General features: G+C 36.5%; 1 protein-coding gene across 2 annotated transcripts in view; it reads left to right on the plus strand.

Annotated features, from left to right (window-relative positions):
- The window catches only part of LOC136285038 (N-acetylated-alpha-linked acidic dipeptidase 2-like), a 30,486-nt gene that overhangs the window by 5,454 nt on the left and 9,419 nt on the right, over positions 1 to 15,613 (plus strand). For both annotated transcript variants that reach the window (XM_066175671.1, XM_066175672.1), the window contains 11 exons: positions 939 to 1,040; positions 1,858 to 1,983; positions 2,651 to 2,837; positions 3,927 to 4,020; positions 4,300 to 4,398; positions 6,176 to 6,261; positions 6,838 to 6,957; positions 7,366 to 7,448; positions 10,301 to 10,364; positions 12,243 to 12,310; positions 15,346 to 15,437. In XM_066175671.1, coding sequence (XP_066031768.1) covers positions 939 to 1,040; positions 1,858 to 1,983; positions 2,651 to 2,837; positions 3,927 to 4,020; positions 4,300 to 4,398; positions 6,176 to 6,261; positions 6,838 to 6,957; positions 7,366 to 7,448; positions 10,301 to 10,364; positions 12,243 to 12,310; positions 15,346 to 15,437 — 1,121 coding nt within the window. The remainder of the gene's footprint in view (positions 1 to 938; positions 1,041 to 1,857; positions 1,984 to 2,650; positions 2,838 to 3,926; positions 4,021 to 4,299; positions 4,399 to 6,175; positions 6,262 to 6,837; positions 6,958 to 7,365; positions 7,449 to 10,300; positions 10,365 to 12,242; positions 12,311 to 15,345; positions 15,438 to 15,613) is intronic.

Raw genomic sequence — 15,613 nt, forward strand, 5'->3', positions numbered from 1 at the left:
TCTGAACCTGATCCCACTGGCTTCCTATGGTATCTCCTAAGTTAGTGTTGGTAGTACTTATGAATTAGCCAGTGTATGGACATCTTCTCCCTTTTGAATACCCAGGGAAATAAAGAAGCAGATGTAAATTCTGACAAGGATCCTGAGCAAGGAGAGGAGGTGGATCTACTAGAGAAGCATCATAGCACATAGGCAGGGATGAAGAGCCAGAGTAGAAAGTAAGGAATAGGTTCTCAGGGATGACATGAGCTTAGGAGGTGAAAGAATGAAGAAGTTCTTCCAGAAACCCTGTAACAGTGTCTCAGCTACAATCTCACAAGGTGACAAATGTGGACCTGCGCCTTAAAGCAACATGAGTGCTACAATGCATAGTGATAAAAGGCAGCATGTTTAACTGGAGTATTACTAGATAAGAGATAAAGAGAATAATAATGCAGGTGGGAGAAACCACAAAAGACACCTGGGATAGCATGGATGAACCAGATAGATTTTACTGTCGCCACCTCTTGGCAATTTTTAGCTACTTCTTTCCTTAGTTAGGTTCTGGCAGTGACTGATGAGCATCTTCGACACGTGATCTGTCTCTTAGTATTCATAACTGCATTCTATTACAAAATTTCAGCTCTAAATCCCTACCTGTGTTTTTGTTTGAACTTATGTGTACTAGTTAGAACTGTATTTTTTGCTATCAATTTATGGAAACTGTAGTTTAAACTGCTGACAAAGCTAAATAACTTGGCAAAAGCCAAGCCTTTTGATACTTTTCATCCACAGGACTGCAGTATTTTGAAATAGTAATTATTTGACAAGGAGTCTGATGCACACAGACTGAATAACTGTCTCTTCTGACTTTAGTTTAAACTATAATTAGAATTTGCTTAGTGTATGAATTTGTGCCTAGAATGTTTGACCAAAAGCTACTGTTATTTTTTTGATAGGTTTTCAATACATCATTGTTTGAACCACCTCCACAGGGGTATGAAAATGTTACTAATATTTTGCCACCATATAATGCTTTTTCAGCACAAGGAGTGCCAGAGGTAAGAAAAGAAATCATGTAATGATGCTATTACCTAATTTTTGAAACATTTTCTGGGACAGATTGCTCCAACTTCTCAAAATATTTTTTGCAGTACTTTTAACTACCACTTGTCTTAATTAAAAAATGCTTAGGCACAGATAAGCCACATATTATACAAAGGTTAGAAGTCTTTTATGGCAAAAAAGAGATTTCTCAAATTGCTAATCTTTGGATCACATAATAAGTGAAACGTTTTTTATCTTGATGGAAAATTTTGAAAACATCTCAGATATCTCCTTATTATTCAGTCATATATAGAGGACTTGCTTAAGGCACAGGTAGAAGCAGCAATATTTTTATCAAGCTAGAATACATTTTAGATTAAATGAATGCCTTCAAAGGCCACAAAAGTTCCTCACTCAATCTGCTAATTCATTATGGAACAGTTCAGGGACAACATTGCATTCCATAGATGAGTGAAATTATATAGTATTGAGTATTTGTGTATGCAAGGCATACCGCTGCTTTGTCAGAGCCAGAGAGGTTTGTTAGTTTCCTAAAGTACTCTGGTTTATTTTCCAGATTGTGTTTAAGACTGTTGTCAAGTGCAGGACAATATCCAAATGTCAGAAGTTTGACCCAAAGCTTCCTATAGAATGTTGTGGATATCTTTTTCAATTGTTTTTATGGGCACTGGATCTCATTTGTAGAAATAAAATAAAAATTAAATTAAAAATCTTCTGTCATGCATAGTGAATGAAACTGTATTTCTGATAATGGGTATTTTGTTTGTTGACTGACCAGTTGCCACAACACTGCTTTACTTTTCTGCCCAGGCAGATCTGGTGTATGTGAATTATGGCCGTACGGAAGATTTTTTTAAGCTGGAGCGTGAAATGGGAATTAACTGTACAGGGAAGATTGTCATTGCCAGATATGGAAAGATCTTCAGAGGAAACAAGGTAAGGGTTGTGTTTTAATTTTTCCTCCGTGGGTCAGACCCTGTTCGTGGTAGAGCCTAAGGGAATTAGTAAGGGCTGTTTGTTGGAACATATGAACAGAAGGAGGCCTGCAATAGATCCATTGTGACTGCAGTCTAAGAAAAACTTCCAAAACAATAAAAGCAGATGAATCTATTAAACTCCTGAGACAGATATGACTGCAAACTCCCTAGGCAGTTCTTGCAAGAGAATAGTTTAGGGAACTGAGTAGTTTATCGAGCCAAGTGTTTTGATACTTGCCATCCATGGAACTGCAGTACTTTGAAATAGTACTGTTTTGACAAGGATCCTGATGCACAGAAACTGAGTAACTATCTCTTCTGACTTTAGACAACAAATCTGGCAAATCTGGTGATAGTGGGGCAGTGGGGGGTGGCGGTCAGGTTTTGCGTCTCATGTTTATGTTCTGTGCTTTATTTCATAGCCTTGAGCTATGACTAAAGGTTTGACACAAATAATGAACATATTGCGTTTCACTGTGCTTGGTTCTTCTGCTGAATCTGGGGTAATTTTTACTCTTTCGCACACTCATATTCTAACACTGTCTACATGGAAGCAAATCTCAACATTCAGATTTAGTGCTGCATTAAAAAAAAAATCCCCATCTTAAAAGCAAATAATTTCACAGGTTAAAAATGCCATATTAGCAGGAGCCCAAGGGATCATACTTTACTCAGACCCTGCTGACTACTGTGCCTCAGGAGTAGATGCTTATCCAGGTGGCTGGAACCTTCCAGGTGGAGGAGTCCAGCGTGGGAATGTTTTAAATCTGAATGGGGCTGGGGACCCTCTAACACCAGGTTATCCTGCAAAAGGTGAGTGCAAGTTCTGTAACCTGGGCCATCAAGTACTTTATAAACTGCTGCTGAAAGTGTGGCACTAGAAATTAATTTATTTTCAGCACAGATGCACAGAAACATGCTGCTTGAAATTCCTATTGACAGTAGTTAATTTTCTATTGCAGACTAAGTTCTATCTGTGTCAGTCTAACTGGTTTCAGTCAGGCAGGAGAATGAAGTTTCTAGGAAGCTCTTTGTATGGTCCCACCATTTTGACACCTAAAAAAGCAGGATGTGTAGGTTTACAGACTGTGAAGCAGCAAAAAATTACTGAGAATTTATAGCCATTTTAAAATATCTGTGTTTCTCAAGAGGACCAGTTTGAACTAGGTTATACTTTGTCATCAAAGAGGACTAATAGCTTTACTTGGAAGTATGTTTCCTTTCTGGTCATAAGTTCCAGGCAGAAAAAGCAGTTTAAAATCCTTTTTAAGGGGAAAAAAATTCCTGTAGCAAAAATAAGAGCAGCCTGGAGTGTTTCAAAAGTTGGCACCATGTTCTTCTCCTGTCTCTCGTCCTTGTCGGCATCCTAAACTCAGTTTGAACTAAGATGCCTGCCAGTGTTGGGTGCTGCTGGGATGGCTATACAGGGTTGCTTCTGGAAAGCTCATGGGCTTGTGTTGCTACTGCTGAGGGCATAGGAATCCTAAAACCAGGAGAGATTGTGTGTGCCAGGCCCAGCAGACTCAGAGACACATTGTCTGTCTTCAACCCAGGTAAATGCACCTGTGGACATCCTCTGCAGCTTGTCAGCCAGCTGCACAGGTGCCATCTTCACCTCACACACCAGCTTGGTTGCCCCAGAGCCAGCCTGGAGGAGATGTTATAATGTGGTTGGACAGCAAATCTAACCTTGCATCAAGTGTGGGGACATATTTCGCGCTGCTGTTCAGATGCATTACTGGGTTTTCCATTAGTTTGGTTTTCTAGAAACTGTGTGTGAGAAATGATGTAAGAATTAAAAAGAATTATGCATGCTGGTGGCTGCTCTGCTCAAAAGTGTTTCCAGTTTGGTAAAAGTTGCTAAGAATGCTATAAATTTGACATTTTGTTCTGGATTCTCAGAGTATACTTTCAGGTACAAAGTTAATGAAGGTGTAGGGATTCCCAAAATCCCCGTTCATCCCATTGGATATCATGATGCAGAAGTGTTGCTGCGGTGAGTATACATCAGTCCTTCTCTCCAGAAGTCAGTATTGACAAAGGTGCATATAGACTTTTCATATTAAGATGGCAAAATCTATGCTTTTACTTGCCTTTTCTACTCTTTTGTAGTAATGTGTGCTTCAGAAAATGTGGAAAATTCAAAGGAATCTGTTTTTGCAATAATGCTTTTAAGAATTTTGTAAAACCACCTAAGTTTTGCTGCAGTAATTATTAAGAGAATTTAAGGTTTCAGCTTAGTTGTCACATGCATGTCTTGGTTTTCACTTCACAGTGCAATGGGAGGACCTGCAGCTCCAGACAGCAGCTGGAAGGGAAGTCTCAATGTGTCTTATAACATTGGGCCAGGATTCACAGGCAACTCCTCTACAAGGTCTGTTTTAACACTTGCCTGTTTATACAATATTGGAAAAAAAAAAAAATCCCTTGGAGGAAAAGACTGAAACAATACATCTAAAGATATTCTGGAGATACTTCCTTATGTTAGGGTTACATTTGGAGATAATTATTAGAATTTGAAGATAAATTGAATTAAAAAAAGATCATAAATTAGAAGATCAGGCCACATGACAATGACAGTTGGCAATAAATTGCAACAAAGCTAAAGATCACTTTTCTGTGACTTTTCCACATTAAAATAGTTTCAGTTTACATGAGGTATTATTCAATGAGAACTGTTTGTGAACTCTGATGAACAGTGTGTAAAAATGGTATGTCATTATCACTACTCCATCTCCTGGATAACAAGGTTATGTCTGAATATATAATTTTATAAAGACTTAATTTATCATTATTCTTTTCTTTTCTGCTTTAACACTAGCTGAAAATGATTAAGTAGGAATAACTAAAGAAAGCATATTTGACATAATCACTGTGCTGTTTGGGGTATCTTGAAGAACAGCAGTGGGAAAACATTATGATTCCTCCACAAGACTTGTATTTTTGAGTGGAATTTTTAACATCTTCCTACTTGGTAGAGTAACAGTTTTTTTGGTTGTTTTTTTTTTTTTTTTTTTTTTTTTTTTTGTGGGGTTTTTTTTTTGTGGTTTTTTTTTTTTTTGGTTTTTTTTTTGTTTTTGTTTTTGTTTTTTGTTTTTTTTTTTTTTTGTAAATATGGATTACTTCTACACATACTTCTTTCTCAGAGTAGTTCCATATCAAAATGAACCTTTTGATTCTAGGTAGAAAGTCACTTGCACATGGAAAGTGTGTAAGTATACACATGTTCAAGGCACTGGTGTCAGTTATCTTCTGGGCAAAGATCCAGTGGCTGTCCTGAAGCAGGTTTTGATTTTGACAGCTATGCAGATTTGCTGCTGAAAAGATAACTTCAAATGTGGAACTCCTGAGGTTTTGCCAGACAAAAAACCCCCCATTGTTTGGTGCTTTGTTTCTTCCACAGGTTAAGGGGGCTGTATACTGTGTTAGTTTTATCTCTCTGAATACCTGGATTCCCTTTGTTACTATAAAATTTCATGAGTGGATTTTACTGATGGGGGACAGGGAAGAAAAAACTGCTTCTAGTAGAAGGTTTTCTGCCTCTAATGGAAGATTCCCTGCCCATGGCAGGGAGGTTGGAACTAGATGACTTTTAAGGACCCAGCCAACACAAACCATTCTATGATTCTGTGATTGATATATCTTGATCACTTAGATCTGCTGTCCTAAACAGAGATTTCAGTTTATTCCTGGATAAATATTCCTAATGACCTTTTCTCCAAGTTCTGTATTATTACATAGACCTGTGCTAGAAAACCGAAGTGTATTCTTTATAAACATCTATATGTCCACAATTACAATTTTTGTCAAAATGTAGATGTATTTTTTATTACTGTGCATGTTTTTCAGTTTATTCCTCTAGTAGACAATTATCTGATTGCTTCCCATAAATAAAAATTCATTACATTTTGTAAATCCTTGCAAATTTATAGACTGGCCCAGCTCAAAGGCTTTTTCTAAGGCATCAGCAGCAGGCTAAACTGAAATAAAAAATGGGTCTCTGAGACAGCATGACAATGCTGAACACACATTAGATCAGTTCTGAACACAAGGCACAGAAGCATAAATTCTCTGGTTTATCTGTTATTAGCACTGACTTTCTATTGGCTTATTACTCAGAAATGGTTATTCCACACTCCCTTTCATTTCAGAAAAGTCAGAATGCATGTTCATACAAGCAATAAAATAGCACGAATATACAACGTCATTGGCATACTCAGAGGAGCTCTGGAACCAGGTGAGCATCAGGTGCTTGATTATTTTAATTCCTTCCTTCTTTTGCATTTGTTGAAATTGTACTTATGTTCTAACAAAGTTTTTTAGATAACCATATAAGATGGAGTTTTGAGAAATCCTTAATAGCTTTTCCTTCCCATCACACAATTTGTCATTGGCATTCCCATAAAAATACAATGATAGACATCAGAGAATTTTTTTTAATAATGCCTATCATTTTACAGTAAGCTTCCCCTTACATCAGTCATACATTTTGCCTTTGCAAAAATTAACATCATTCACATTGCAGAAAGCTAGTGATGATTTGGGGCCTTGATATTTTACCATTGGTGCGTAGTAGCAGGTCATACACATGAAAGACTTTTAGATGGAAAAATATTTATTAAATATTTCTTGTCTTAAGTTGCATACCTTAATAGAGTAAGTGAATGGTTGCAGATTCCCCTAAAAATAAACTTGTAGCACTGGTATTGAACTTCGTATTTAATTTGATACAAGTAAAGATGCAGTCAAAGGAAATCACAGGTAATCCAAGTGCATTTTTAATTATAAATTGATACTGGATGTTTGTTTCCAGACAGATACATTATTTTAGGTGGTCACAGAGACTCTTGGGTGTTTGGTGGTATTGATCCAACAACCGGTGCTGCTGTTCTGCAAGAAATTGTACGGAGTTTTGGTAAAATGAAGATGGAAGGTAACTTACTACAGGTGTAAAATTATGGATATGAAAAAAACAGCAGCTTTGAGGATCAGTGCTTCCATAAGCAGTTGTATTGATTTAAATTCTCACCTCTGCAGAAAGTTTTCTTTCTCATTATGAAAGATGTAAATTCATTGAAGGGATGCATATGTAGCATTGCATGGTAGTTGGTTGAATTTATTCCCTTTTGAGTGTAATAGTACCCACTTAGCTGTGTAGAAGGAAAATATTGCATTAAGAAGAACTGCCCCCGCAGTTATATGTTCCTCTAAGGATTTTAGAGAGGATTTTCTTTTACTCTTTTATCAATTAAGTGCTGTTTTTAAAGCAATTTCAATTAACTGTGGTCAGTAGACTTTTAAAGTATCAGTTGAGTTTTCAAGTTTAACTATTTAATTGCAGGTTGGAGACCTAGGCGAACTGTTATTTTTGCTAGCTGGGATGCAGAAGAATTTGGATTATTGGGTTCCACAGAGTGGGCTGAGGTAAATAAAAAAAACCCTGTAAAACAAAGCCAAACTTGAAAGTGTGTTGCAGGTGAGTGCAGTAACCAGGATCTATTCCTAGACGGCAATCAAAAACTTCATGGTAAAATTGGAGCACAACAGACTCCTTCCGGTGTTGTGAGGCACTCGTGTTTATATAAATTACCTACCTACCCTCTTCCACCATAAGTGCACTAACTCTTCTTAGATTTAAAAATCTACTTTAATTCAAAGCTAATATCCCACAGTAGTCTCTATGTGGAAATCTATCCTGTCATTTAGCAGAATGATAGTGTTTTATTTAACCCAGATTGGTCAATTTTTCTATTTGAGAAATTCCTTAGTTACTATAAATTTAAGTCCAGATCCTGAACCTCTGATCCATAAGCATGCCAAGCCTTTGTATGAAAATCAATCCTACTGAGCAAATGAAAGAATAGGTTATCTATGAATGAATAGATCAAAATTTCTGTGAATTCCAGCATTGTAGGGTCTCGGGGCAGGACAGTAAATTAATTCTGTAGGAGGATCCCTGGCTATATACCTGGCTGAAAGAAGAATGTTGGGAAATTCAGAAGTGAGATTCTGGGTATTTTTATCTTCCTTTTCCTATTGGGCATGTTATTTTCATCTTCCTTTTCTTGCCTGAGAGAAGAATGTTAGCAAATTCAGAAGAGAGGTTCTGAATAGTTTTATCTTCCTTTTCCTGTTGAGTATGTTCAGATCTTAGTGGATTTGTTCAACCCCAATAAGAAATATAGGTCTTATGAAAGTTTTCATTGCTTTGTCTGTAAAATCCAAATTAGAAATAGAGCAAGAAGAAAATTGCTTGATGAAATGCATTTCTGCTGAACTATGTCAATTTATTAGTATTGAATGGTTTAACATAAATGTGTTGTCTTGTTCTTCTATTAGAATTTTATTTGCAAGTTAATATTTAGCTGTGTGGATAGAGCTTTCTGAATCTATGAAGTAAAATTTAAAAAATCTTTCTAGTTTAGTTTATTGACATGTATTTCAGCAAATCCCAAAATTACATAGCAAAATGACACATGTCAGAGGAGGTAACAAACCCAGAAAAATGCTCCCAAAGACCAGGGATTCCATCATTCTTCTGTTGACAAAGCTGAGATTTCTATTCCTTTAGATTTGCGCTATTTTTTTTCACCCATAAACTGTTTGGCTTCCAGCTGTAACAGAATGTCTTCATCTTACTGCTGGTTTATGAAACATTAAATTAAGAAAAAGTAATTTAAATTATTTTAAATCATTTACTGAGAAATTTTAAGTAGTTGACATTAAAGTTTCATCCCACCTGAACTCCCCTGGTGGCAGAAGTATGCTGTATGTAAAACTTCATTTGTGATTTCCTTATCTATGTATCTCTGCACACATATAGGTGCTTTCAAGAAAAAAACTCACACAATTGTTTTAATTGTGAGGAATATGAAACAATGATACTTAAAAGATCAACTTGTCTTGATCAAGTAATTAAAAAACTAGGGAGCTTTCTTATGTTTTATTTGTTAAAAATTGCTACTGCTGCTCTGTAATGGGTTCTGTTTAATAATTTGGTATCTAGTAATCTATCATTCATTACTTCATGAAATGGCAGCTGTATAAGGTAAGAAAACTGTAAGCCCAGTTCATTTTTGAACATGTGTTTTAATATTTTTTTCCTTGCTTCATTTTGGTGGTGTGCATTACTACTCTTTTAGACCTAAATTAGATTCAGTTTCTCTAGAGACATTCCTCACAACTTACATTCCTCTTCTCTGCAGCTGCCAAATCTGTCATGTATTAAATCTCGAGGAAAGTTAACCCATGATATTCACCATCTTCTGTGTAACAGAAAGAATTCAACTGTGGCAACATCCTTTTGCTACACAGATGATCTCCATTGCTCATAAACAAAGGAATTTCTTTATGCTGCAAATATGATTTTGCATATATGCAAGGCCCCATATATAGGCAAGTGCAGTCAGTCTTGCTCCTCCCATCATATTCTTTTGCAAGATCTCCTCTCCTGGTTTTGTTTTGGTTTTTTTTCAAGATATTAATTTCATTATGTAGTTATCAATTACCAATTAAATTTTTAGTTCACATGGCTTACAAATTATTCGTTTGGTTATAAATTGAATGAATCAAGTAACAATTGCTAACCTAATTAAAATATCTGTCACAAAGCCAAAATCTCACAAAATACCACTTACTCATTAAAATATCAATTTCAAACATAATTACCAGTTTGCAAAAACATAAACAAGATGTCTGCATACATTTAGCATGAAAGCAATGCTTAGTGGACTCCAGAATAGTCAGCCAACTGCATTTTAGTAGAGAATTTCATTCCTTTGACTAATCCCTTTTTGAAATGGTAGATATGACAGAAGTTCTTGGTTTATCAGTGTTAAAATTGAGTTCAGTGCTGGGAGCACATATGAAAAAACAGAGATTAAAAGCATGGAGGGATTCTGGGTGACTTCACAGTCCCATGTTGCATGTTCAGAAAGTCCTGAAGTGCAGAGCTAAAATGCATGTAGTAATGTTATTTTACTGTGTTACAATTCTATTCAATAATTTTCCTGCTCCATCTTGCTCCTGTGAGATGCAGCAGGCAGCAGCTACATTTTGTGGATGTTTTCCACAACAAACTAATTCCCAAAAAAGAGCAGTGAATGTCATATGCCCAGATCATTTACCCATCCTCAAACAATATAATTAGTAAGGTACACAGTAGTAATTATTCTGACTGAGATCTTAAAGGTAGTACTGTAAAAAACAGTGCACTTGACATGCTCTTGAATAAATGCCACTAATTTGAACTAATAATTACACATTTACAACCCTAGGAAAATGCCAAAGTCCTTCAGGAACGGGCAGTCGCTTACATCAACACAGATTCTTCTATAGAAGGTGGGTCTTTTATTTTAAATCTTACCTGACTTTACAGGTGTAATTTTTATTAGTTCTCCATGAATTATTTAGTGCATGAGATAGGTATTGTGGTGTACAGAGTAAGTGTAGCAAATACAGAATTAAGTGGAGAGAGATAAGAGTTTAAATTTTCATGTTGCAAATAGTGCCATCCATGAGCTGCAGTCCATGTGTCTGAGTCTAAAATGTCTCCTCTGGAGGAGTTTATTATTCTGTGCTAATGAACTGAGAATTCTGTATGTTAAACTGTCTCTTAACTGCATTAGGTTTAATTTACAGTTGTAGTTTTAATATATGACAGTCTGCTCCTTGTTCTGGTCACAGCTTCAGCTCCTTTCCCTGTGGAATTATAGTATTTTGAGACAATAAATTATTATGATTGTAAGACCTCAGGCTTACACTTCGTGAGGGTGGGAGATGCTTTGGTGCTTTGAGCCAGTGTGCTCACCTTTGTTGATTGCCAGGAGCACGGGTTATATATTTATTAAAGCAAGGCTTAAAAAAAAAAAATAAGCACTGAAAAGTGTTTCACAAAAAACCCTTATCCACCATTATCCAATTTATTGTGTCCTTCAGATTAGGAGAAGAATATATTATTCAGGAATGCTGCTTAGAAACTGGCTCTTTTTTTGAGAAGGCCCAACACTATGATCTATATAATAAAATCCTTCTGAAATTATGCTGCACTTTATTACAGATAGACCTTTTTTACTGTTTTCTGTGCTGAAATAATAGTCAGAAGAGTCCTGTGAAGCTGCTCTGCATCATAACCTCAGTTATTCAGGGCATTACTCTTCCCATGTCAAATTCAACTTATTTGGGCTTCCTGTGTGTGGATAAAATGGATATCTACAGGCATATTTAGGAACTCTTTTTATTCCTGTCAGCTAAAAATTTTGTCTGTCACAAAAGGATTGGAAAGATGCTCAGTTGGAGTTGGGGAATAAAGAGGGTTAGAGCTGTTCCTTCATTTATGCTGCCTACATGCTGTGTAAAAAGTAGAGCAGAATTTCACGCCTAGAAAATCTCACGAATGAAATAATAGCTTTACAACTGCTTCATATTCTCACCATGGATTGTAACGCATATTTTTTAGTTGGTTTGCAGCCAACATGCTGCTGCCTTAACAATTTCTTCTAAATCTTGATTATTCAAACATGTCTCTTGCTTTAGGCATTAAAAAAAATGTTAAAGCAAAACAACTGGAAAAGAAGTGTGCAATAATGAAAAGAACACTGTGTTCAGTGCACTGGTTTAAGTATTTGGGACACCTCTCACCTGAGCAATAAAATCCCCTGTAGAATCCTAGCATCCATGTACTCTGAAAATTTTGTTTATCATCATATGTTCTCCACAACACTTCTTATACCACTTTTTGGACAGCAAATTATTTCTATTTATTGTCTTATAGCAATGAAAAGAAACAAAGCAAGGGCACTTTGTGGCTTTAATTTCCAGTTTTCACATACAGACTCTTCTTGGAAACATCATTAACATTATCTGGCATTTTTTCCATCATCTTACTTTTTGCCTTCTGTTCAACAAGAGCTTTGGGAAGTGTATGAGTGACAAGGGCTGATAGCTAATGAGGGATAATTAGGCATACTTTAGAGCTGTGGGAAGGCTTAACTATATTACTGTGGATGTACTACAACCAATATATTATTATCTTGTAGTGGCAGTAGTTTACGAAGTGAGACCATGCAATCTATTTCTATATGTATTCTGAGACAAGATCTAAATTCGTGCCTTAGTCAAAAAGTTTATCTAAGAAAAGACTGCATGGTTTAATCCATTAAGAAGATAATGTCACTAGTACATGAAGGGAAAATTTGCATGTCTTTGTTTTACTTTCAGGTAACTACACATTAAGAGTTGATTGTACGCCCCTTCTCTACAAATTGGTGTATAATCTGACAAAGGAGGTACAGAATCAATCTATTTTTTTCTGCCTTTCTAAGAATAAGTTAGACTACAAGTTTATTTAATAAACTTGGACTATTGAATAATATCAGATTTATTTTATGGCTGTGCTGGAAGAATCTTGATCCCACCAAAATCAATAACAAAACATCCCATCAGCAGTACACTCCATGCTCACAGCTCCTCAGTATTCTTAAAAGGATTGAAATGTGTCACTGACATAAGTGGAATCTTACTTGCAATATAGAGTAAAAACAATAATGATAAAAGCAAGATGGTAAAGCACTTGAGCAAGATCAATTCTCTAAAGTTATAAACATTGAAGGAAAATATTTTTTACATTAGCTAGCTATCATTTTCTCTCTGTTCCCCCAAAACTCCTCCATCTTTCACTGAGCCCCTGAAATATGTGATAAATATTGAAGGATTAAGAAGGTTTTTTAATAGGTCTGATGTATGGATTTTCATTATTTCAAGTGGTCTAACCATGACTCTTTTACTTTCACCTCTCAGGATATATTATCATAAGCCTGAAAGGTTGTGATCCATTAAAGCATGGAACTTTATTTGCCATATGAGGAGTTAACCAGATAAGGCACCAGTCATGAGCCATGCCACCATCCTCAGATGAGGATTTGTCTCAATTAACAGAAGACAGCTCTGTCTGACTGAAGCAACATAGGCTACCTGTAAAGGCTTTGGGTAGAAATAGGTGCCTTTAAGATGAGATTCATTTTACCAAATGTGGTTGACTACCTTTGTATGTACCGAACTCAAACTATTTCCCCCCCTGATCTTAAGGGAACTCAGGTCACTTGGTCCAGTGTAAAAATCTGCACATAGTAGGATGACTCCCAGTCTCCCATCCTGCTAGATGCATTCATCCCAAGCTATTTTCAAACACAGTACACTTTTACCACCTGAATTGTCACGGTGTAGATCTGGAGAAGTTTATCTATGTTATTCCCATGATTTTCTTTTCTTTTCTACGTTCTATTTTCCTATCAATTCTTTCTATCTTAATCTTTCATCCTTGCTAATATCATTCAGATATTAGCTCTGACACTTGGCACACCTAAAGAGCATTCTCTTTTGTCCATAAAAATTTTCATGTCCTTAGTGCTTCAGGGCCCTTGATAAAATAATTTACTTTCTTTCTGCAGTAAGCCACTAACTCAGGAAGACATTTTACTGCAAAAGATAAACAAAGTTACAAAAAAGTGCCCTGGGCTAAAAATAGTACCTTGCTCTTGATCTTAAGTGAACTATTCATCTATTGCTGGTTTGAGTAGAAAACTTCTGTGAAAGTACCACGCAAAGTACTTGAGACTGACTTGAAAAAATGAATCTCATATTCACTGTTATTTTAGCTTTTAAAAGTAGAAGCATGATGTGAACAATAGAAAACCTGGCAGCCTGACCCCTGATTATGTGTGTCCAAAGGAAAATTATTTCTTTTCCTATTAAGGTGTCCAACATCCAGTTATCCAACATCCAAAGATCTCTTTGCTCTTTCTGTTTTTTAGTGAGCCAGTTCTCACCAGAAAGGAGTGTAGTGTACATGTGAAGTGTTTTCTTTTGGGGAGTTCTGCATTTAAGTGTGGTCTAGCATACAGATGGGACATTTAGCAGTTGACTGGCTTTTTGGCCCTGCTTTACTCCCAGGCTTTAGACATTTGGTCACCACCAAACGGTGTCTGCAATAGTTCAACTCCAATTCCACAGTGATTATCACTGCTTCTTTTGCATTTATACTTCTCTGCATCTTCTTTTGAGTTAGAAGGAGGCTTATGCTGATCCTAGATTTGGATCTAGGGCAAACATTATGTTTTACTATGCTCTCAGTGTTGTATGAAAAAGCTGACCAATGTTTTTTACATGACCAGAGCTGTTAGAATAACATCTTTGCCAGAGTATAGATTGCTTTTGCTCTCTTATGTCAGAGTTCAGCTTGCTCATATTAATGTGCAGTTTCCACTTTAGCCCTAGGACTTGACCAGAGTACCCTGAAAATGACAGCAGCCAAGCAGTTATTTCACAAAGTTGTTATTTTCTGCTAGCTGCTGACAGAATCTCAGTGGTCAGAACTCTTTGGAATTTCAATTCTGTATGTTTTTGAAGGCCAAATTAAAGTCTCAACAATATGGTGGGACCATGTAAGTGTCCATGAACATTTACGTTTTGTATTTTGGGAAATAAAAAAAATATCCAATCCTGTGCACATCATAACCAATCTTATATTTAAAGGACCACATCTATTAAAGGTTGTTGAAGTGGAGTAGAGGTTGTTTAGGTGGAGACCAGGGCTGGAGTCTTGATTTATTTCTACTCTGCCACAGATTTTCCAAGGGCTTTAGTCGACTTATTTTATACTCTTTCATAGTTTTCCTCACAGCATGATGACAGCACTAATACTTAAATTTTCCATCCTGGTTACAAAGGTTTTGGGGGATTATTTGAGGTAAGGATGAGACCTACATTTGTACATACAGTGTTCTGCACAGTGATTCTCCAGGCTTGGTTGAGTCCCCTTGGAACTGCTACAATATGACTGGTTTGGACGCTTCCTTCTAGTACAATTCTTTTGTACCTTCCCTGCAGAACAAGCAGTCAAATTTTAGGTTTAGCCTTGTTGAGAGAATGTTGCTGCTGTGCAGGACAAACCTCAGGTCAAACAGGCTTGTGTTTGTCATCTCCCCATGCCTGCTGAAAGGAAAGCGTGTTCTGCTTTCTGGAGAAGTCCCATAGTATTGACCACACTGCTGTGTGTGTACATGCACATTCCCCCTCAAGCAGATGAGGTCCAGGTATCATCCTTAAGCTTTTACCCTGTTCTTTCCTACTGTCTGTTGTTGGCTCCAAGTGCCTGTGAGATGCTTTCCTTGTTTGGGAATGTATAAATGTGTGTAACAAATGTCAATATTTGCTTCCCTGCCTGCAGCGACACTGCTGGTTAAGAGCGATGCAGGAAGCTGCAAAGTGATAATGAATCGAGTTAGAGGTACTTCCAATGAGATTATGGTATTTCCCTCTCCAGATTTTAAGCCCTGATGAGGGTTATGAAAATAAATCTCTTTATGAAAGCTGGCTTGAGAAAGATCCTCCATCTGAAAATAATACCTATCCCAGGTAAGTTGTTAATATGTTTGGGGATTTTTACCCCAATGTTTAATCATATCATGGCATGGCTACTCACCAGAATTTTTTGAGATGTGATATTTATGGTAGGAATACAAAAGCTTTTAGCACTCTCTAGCAATATCTTTTATAGTAAAATAAAATAAATTTTTATTATTTTTATTTAA

The sequence above is a fragment of the Chamaea fasciata genome, unplaced genomic scaffold, assembly GCF_029207755.1.
Source record: "Chamaea fasciata isolate MVZ Bird 193981 ecotype frontalis unplaced genomic scaffold, bChaFas1.0.hap1 SCAF_2, whole genome shotgun sequence".
In the NCBI taxonomy this organism is placed as follows: Eukaryota; Metazoa; Chordata; class Aves; order Passeriformes; family Sylviidae; genus Chamaea; species Chamaea fasciata.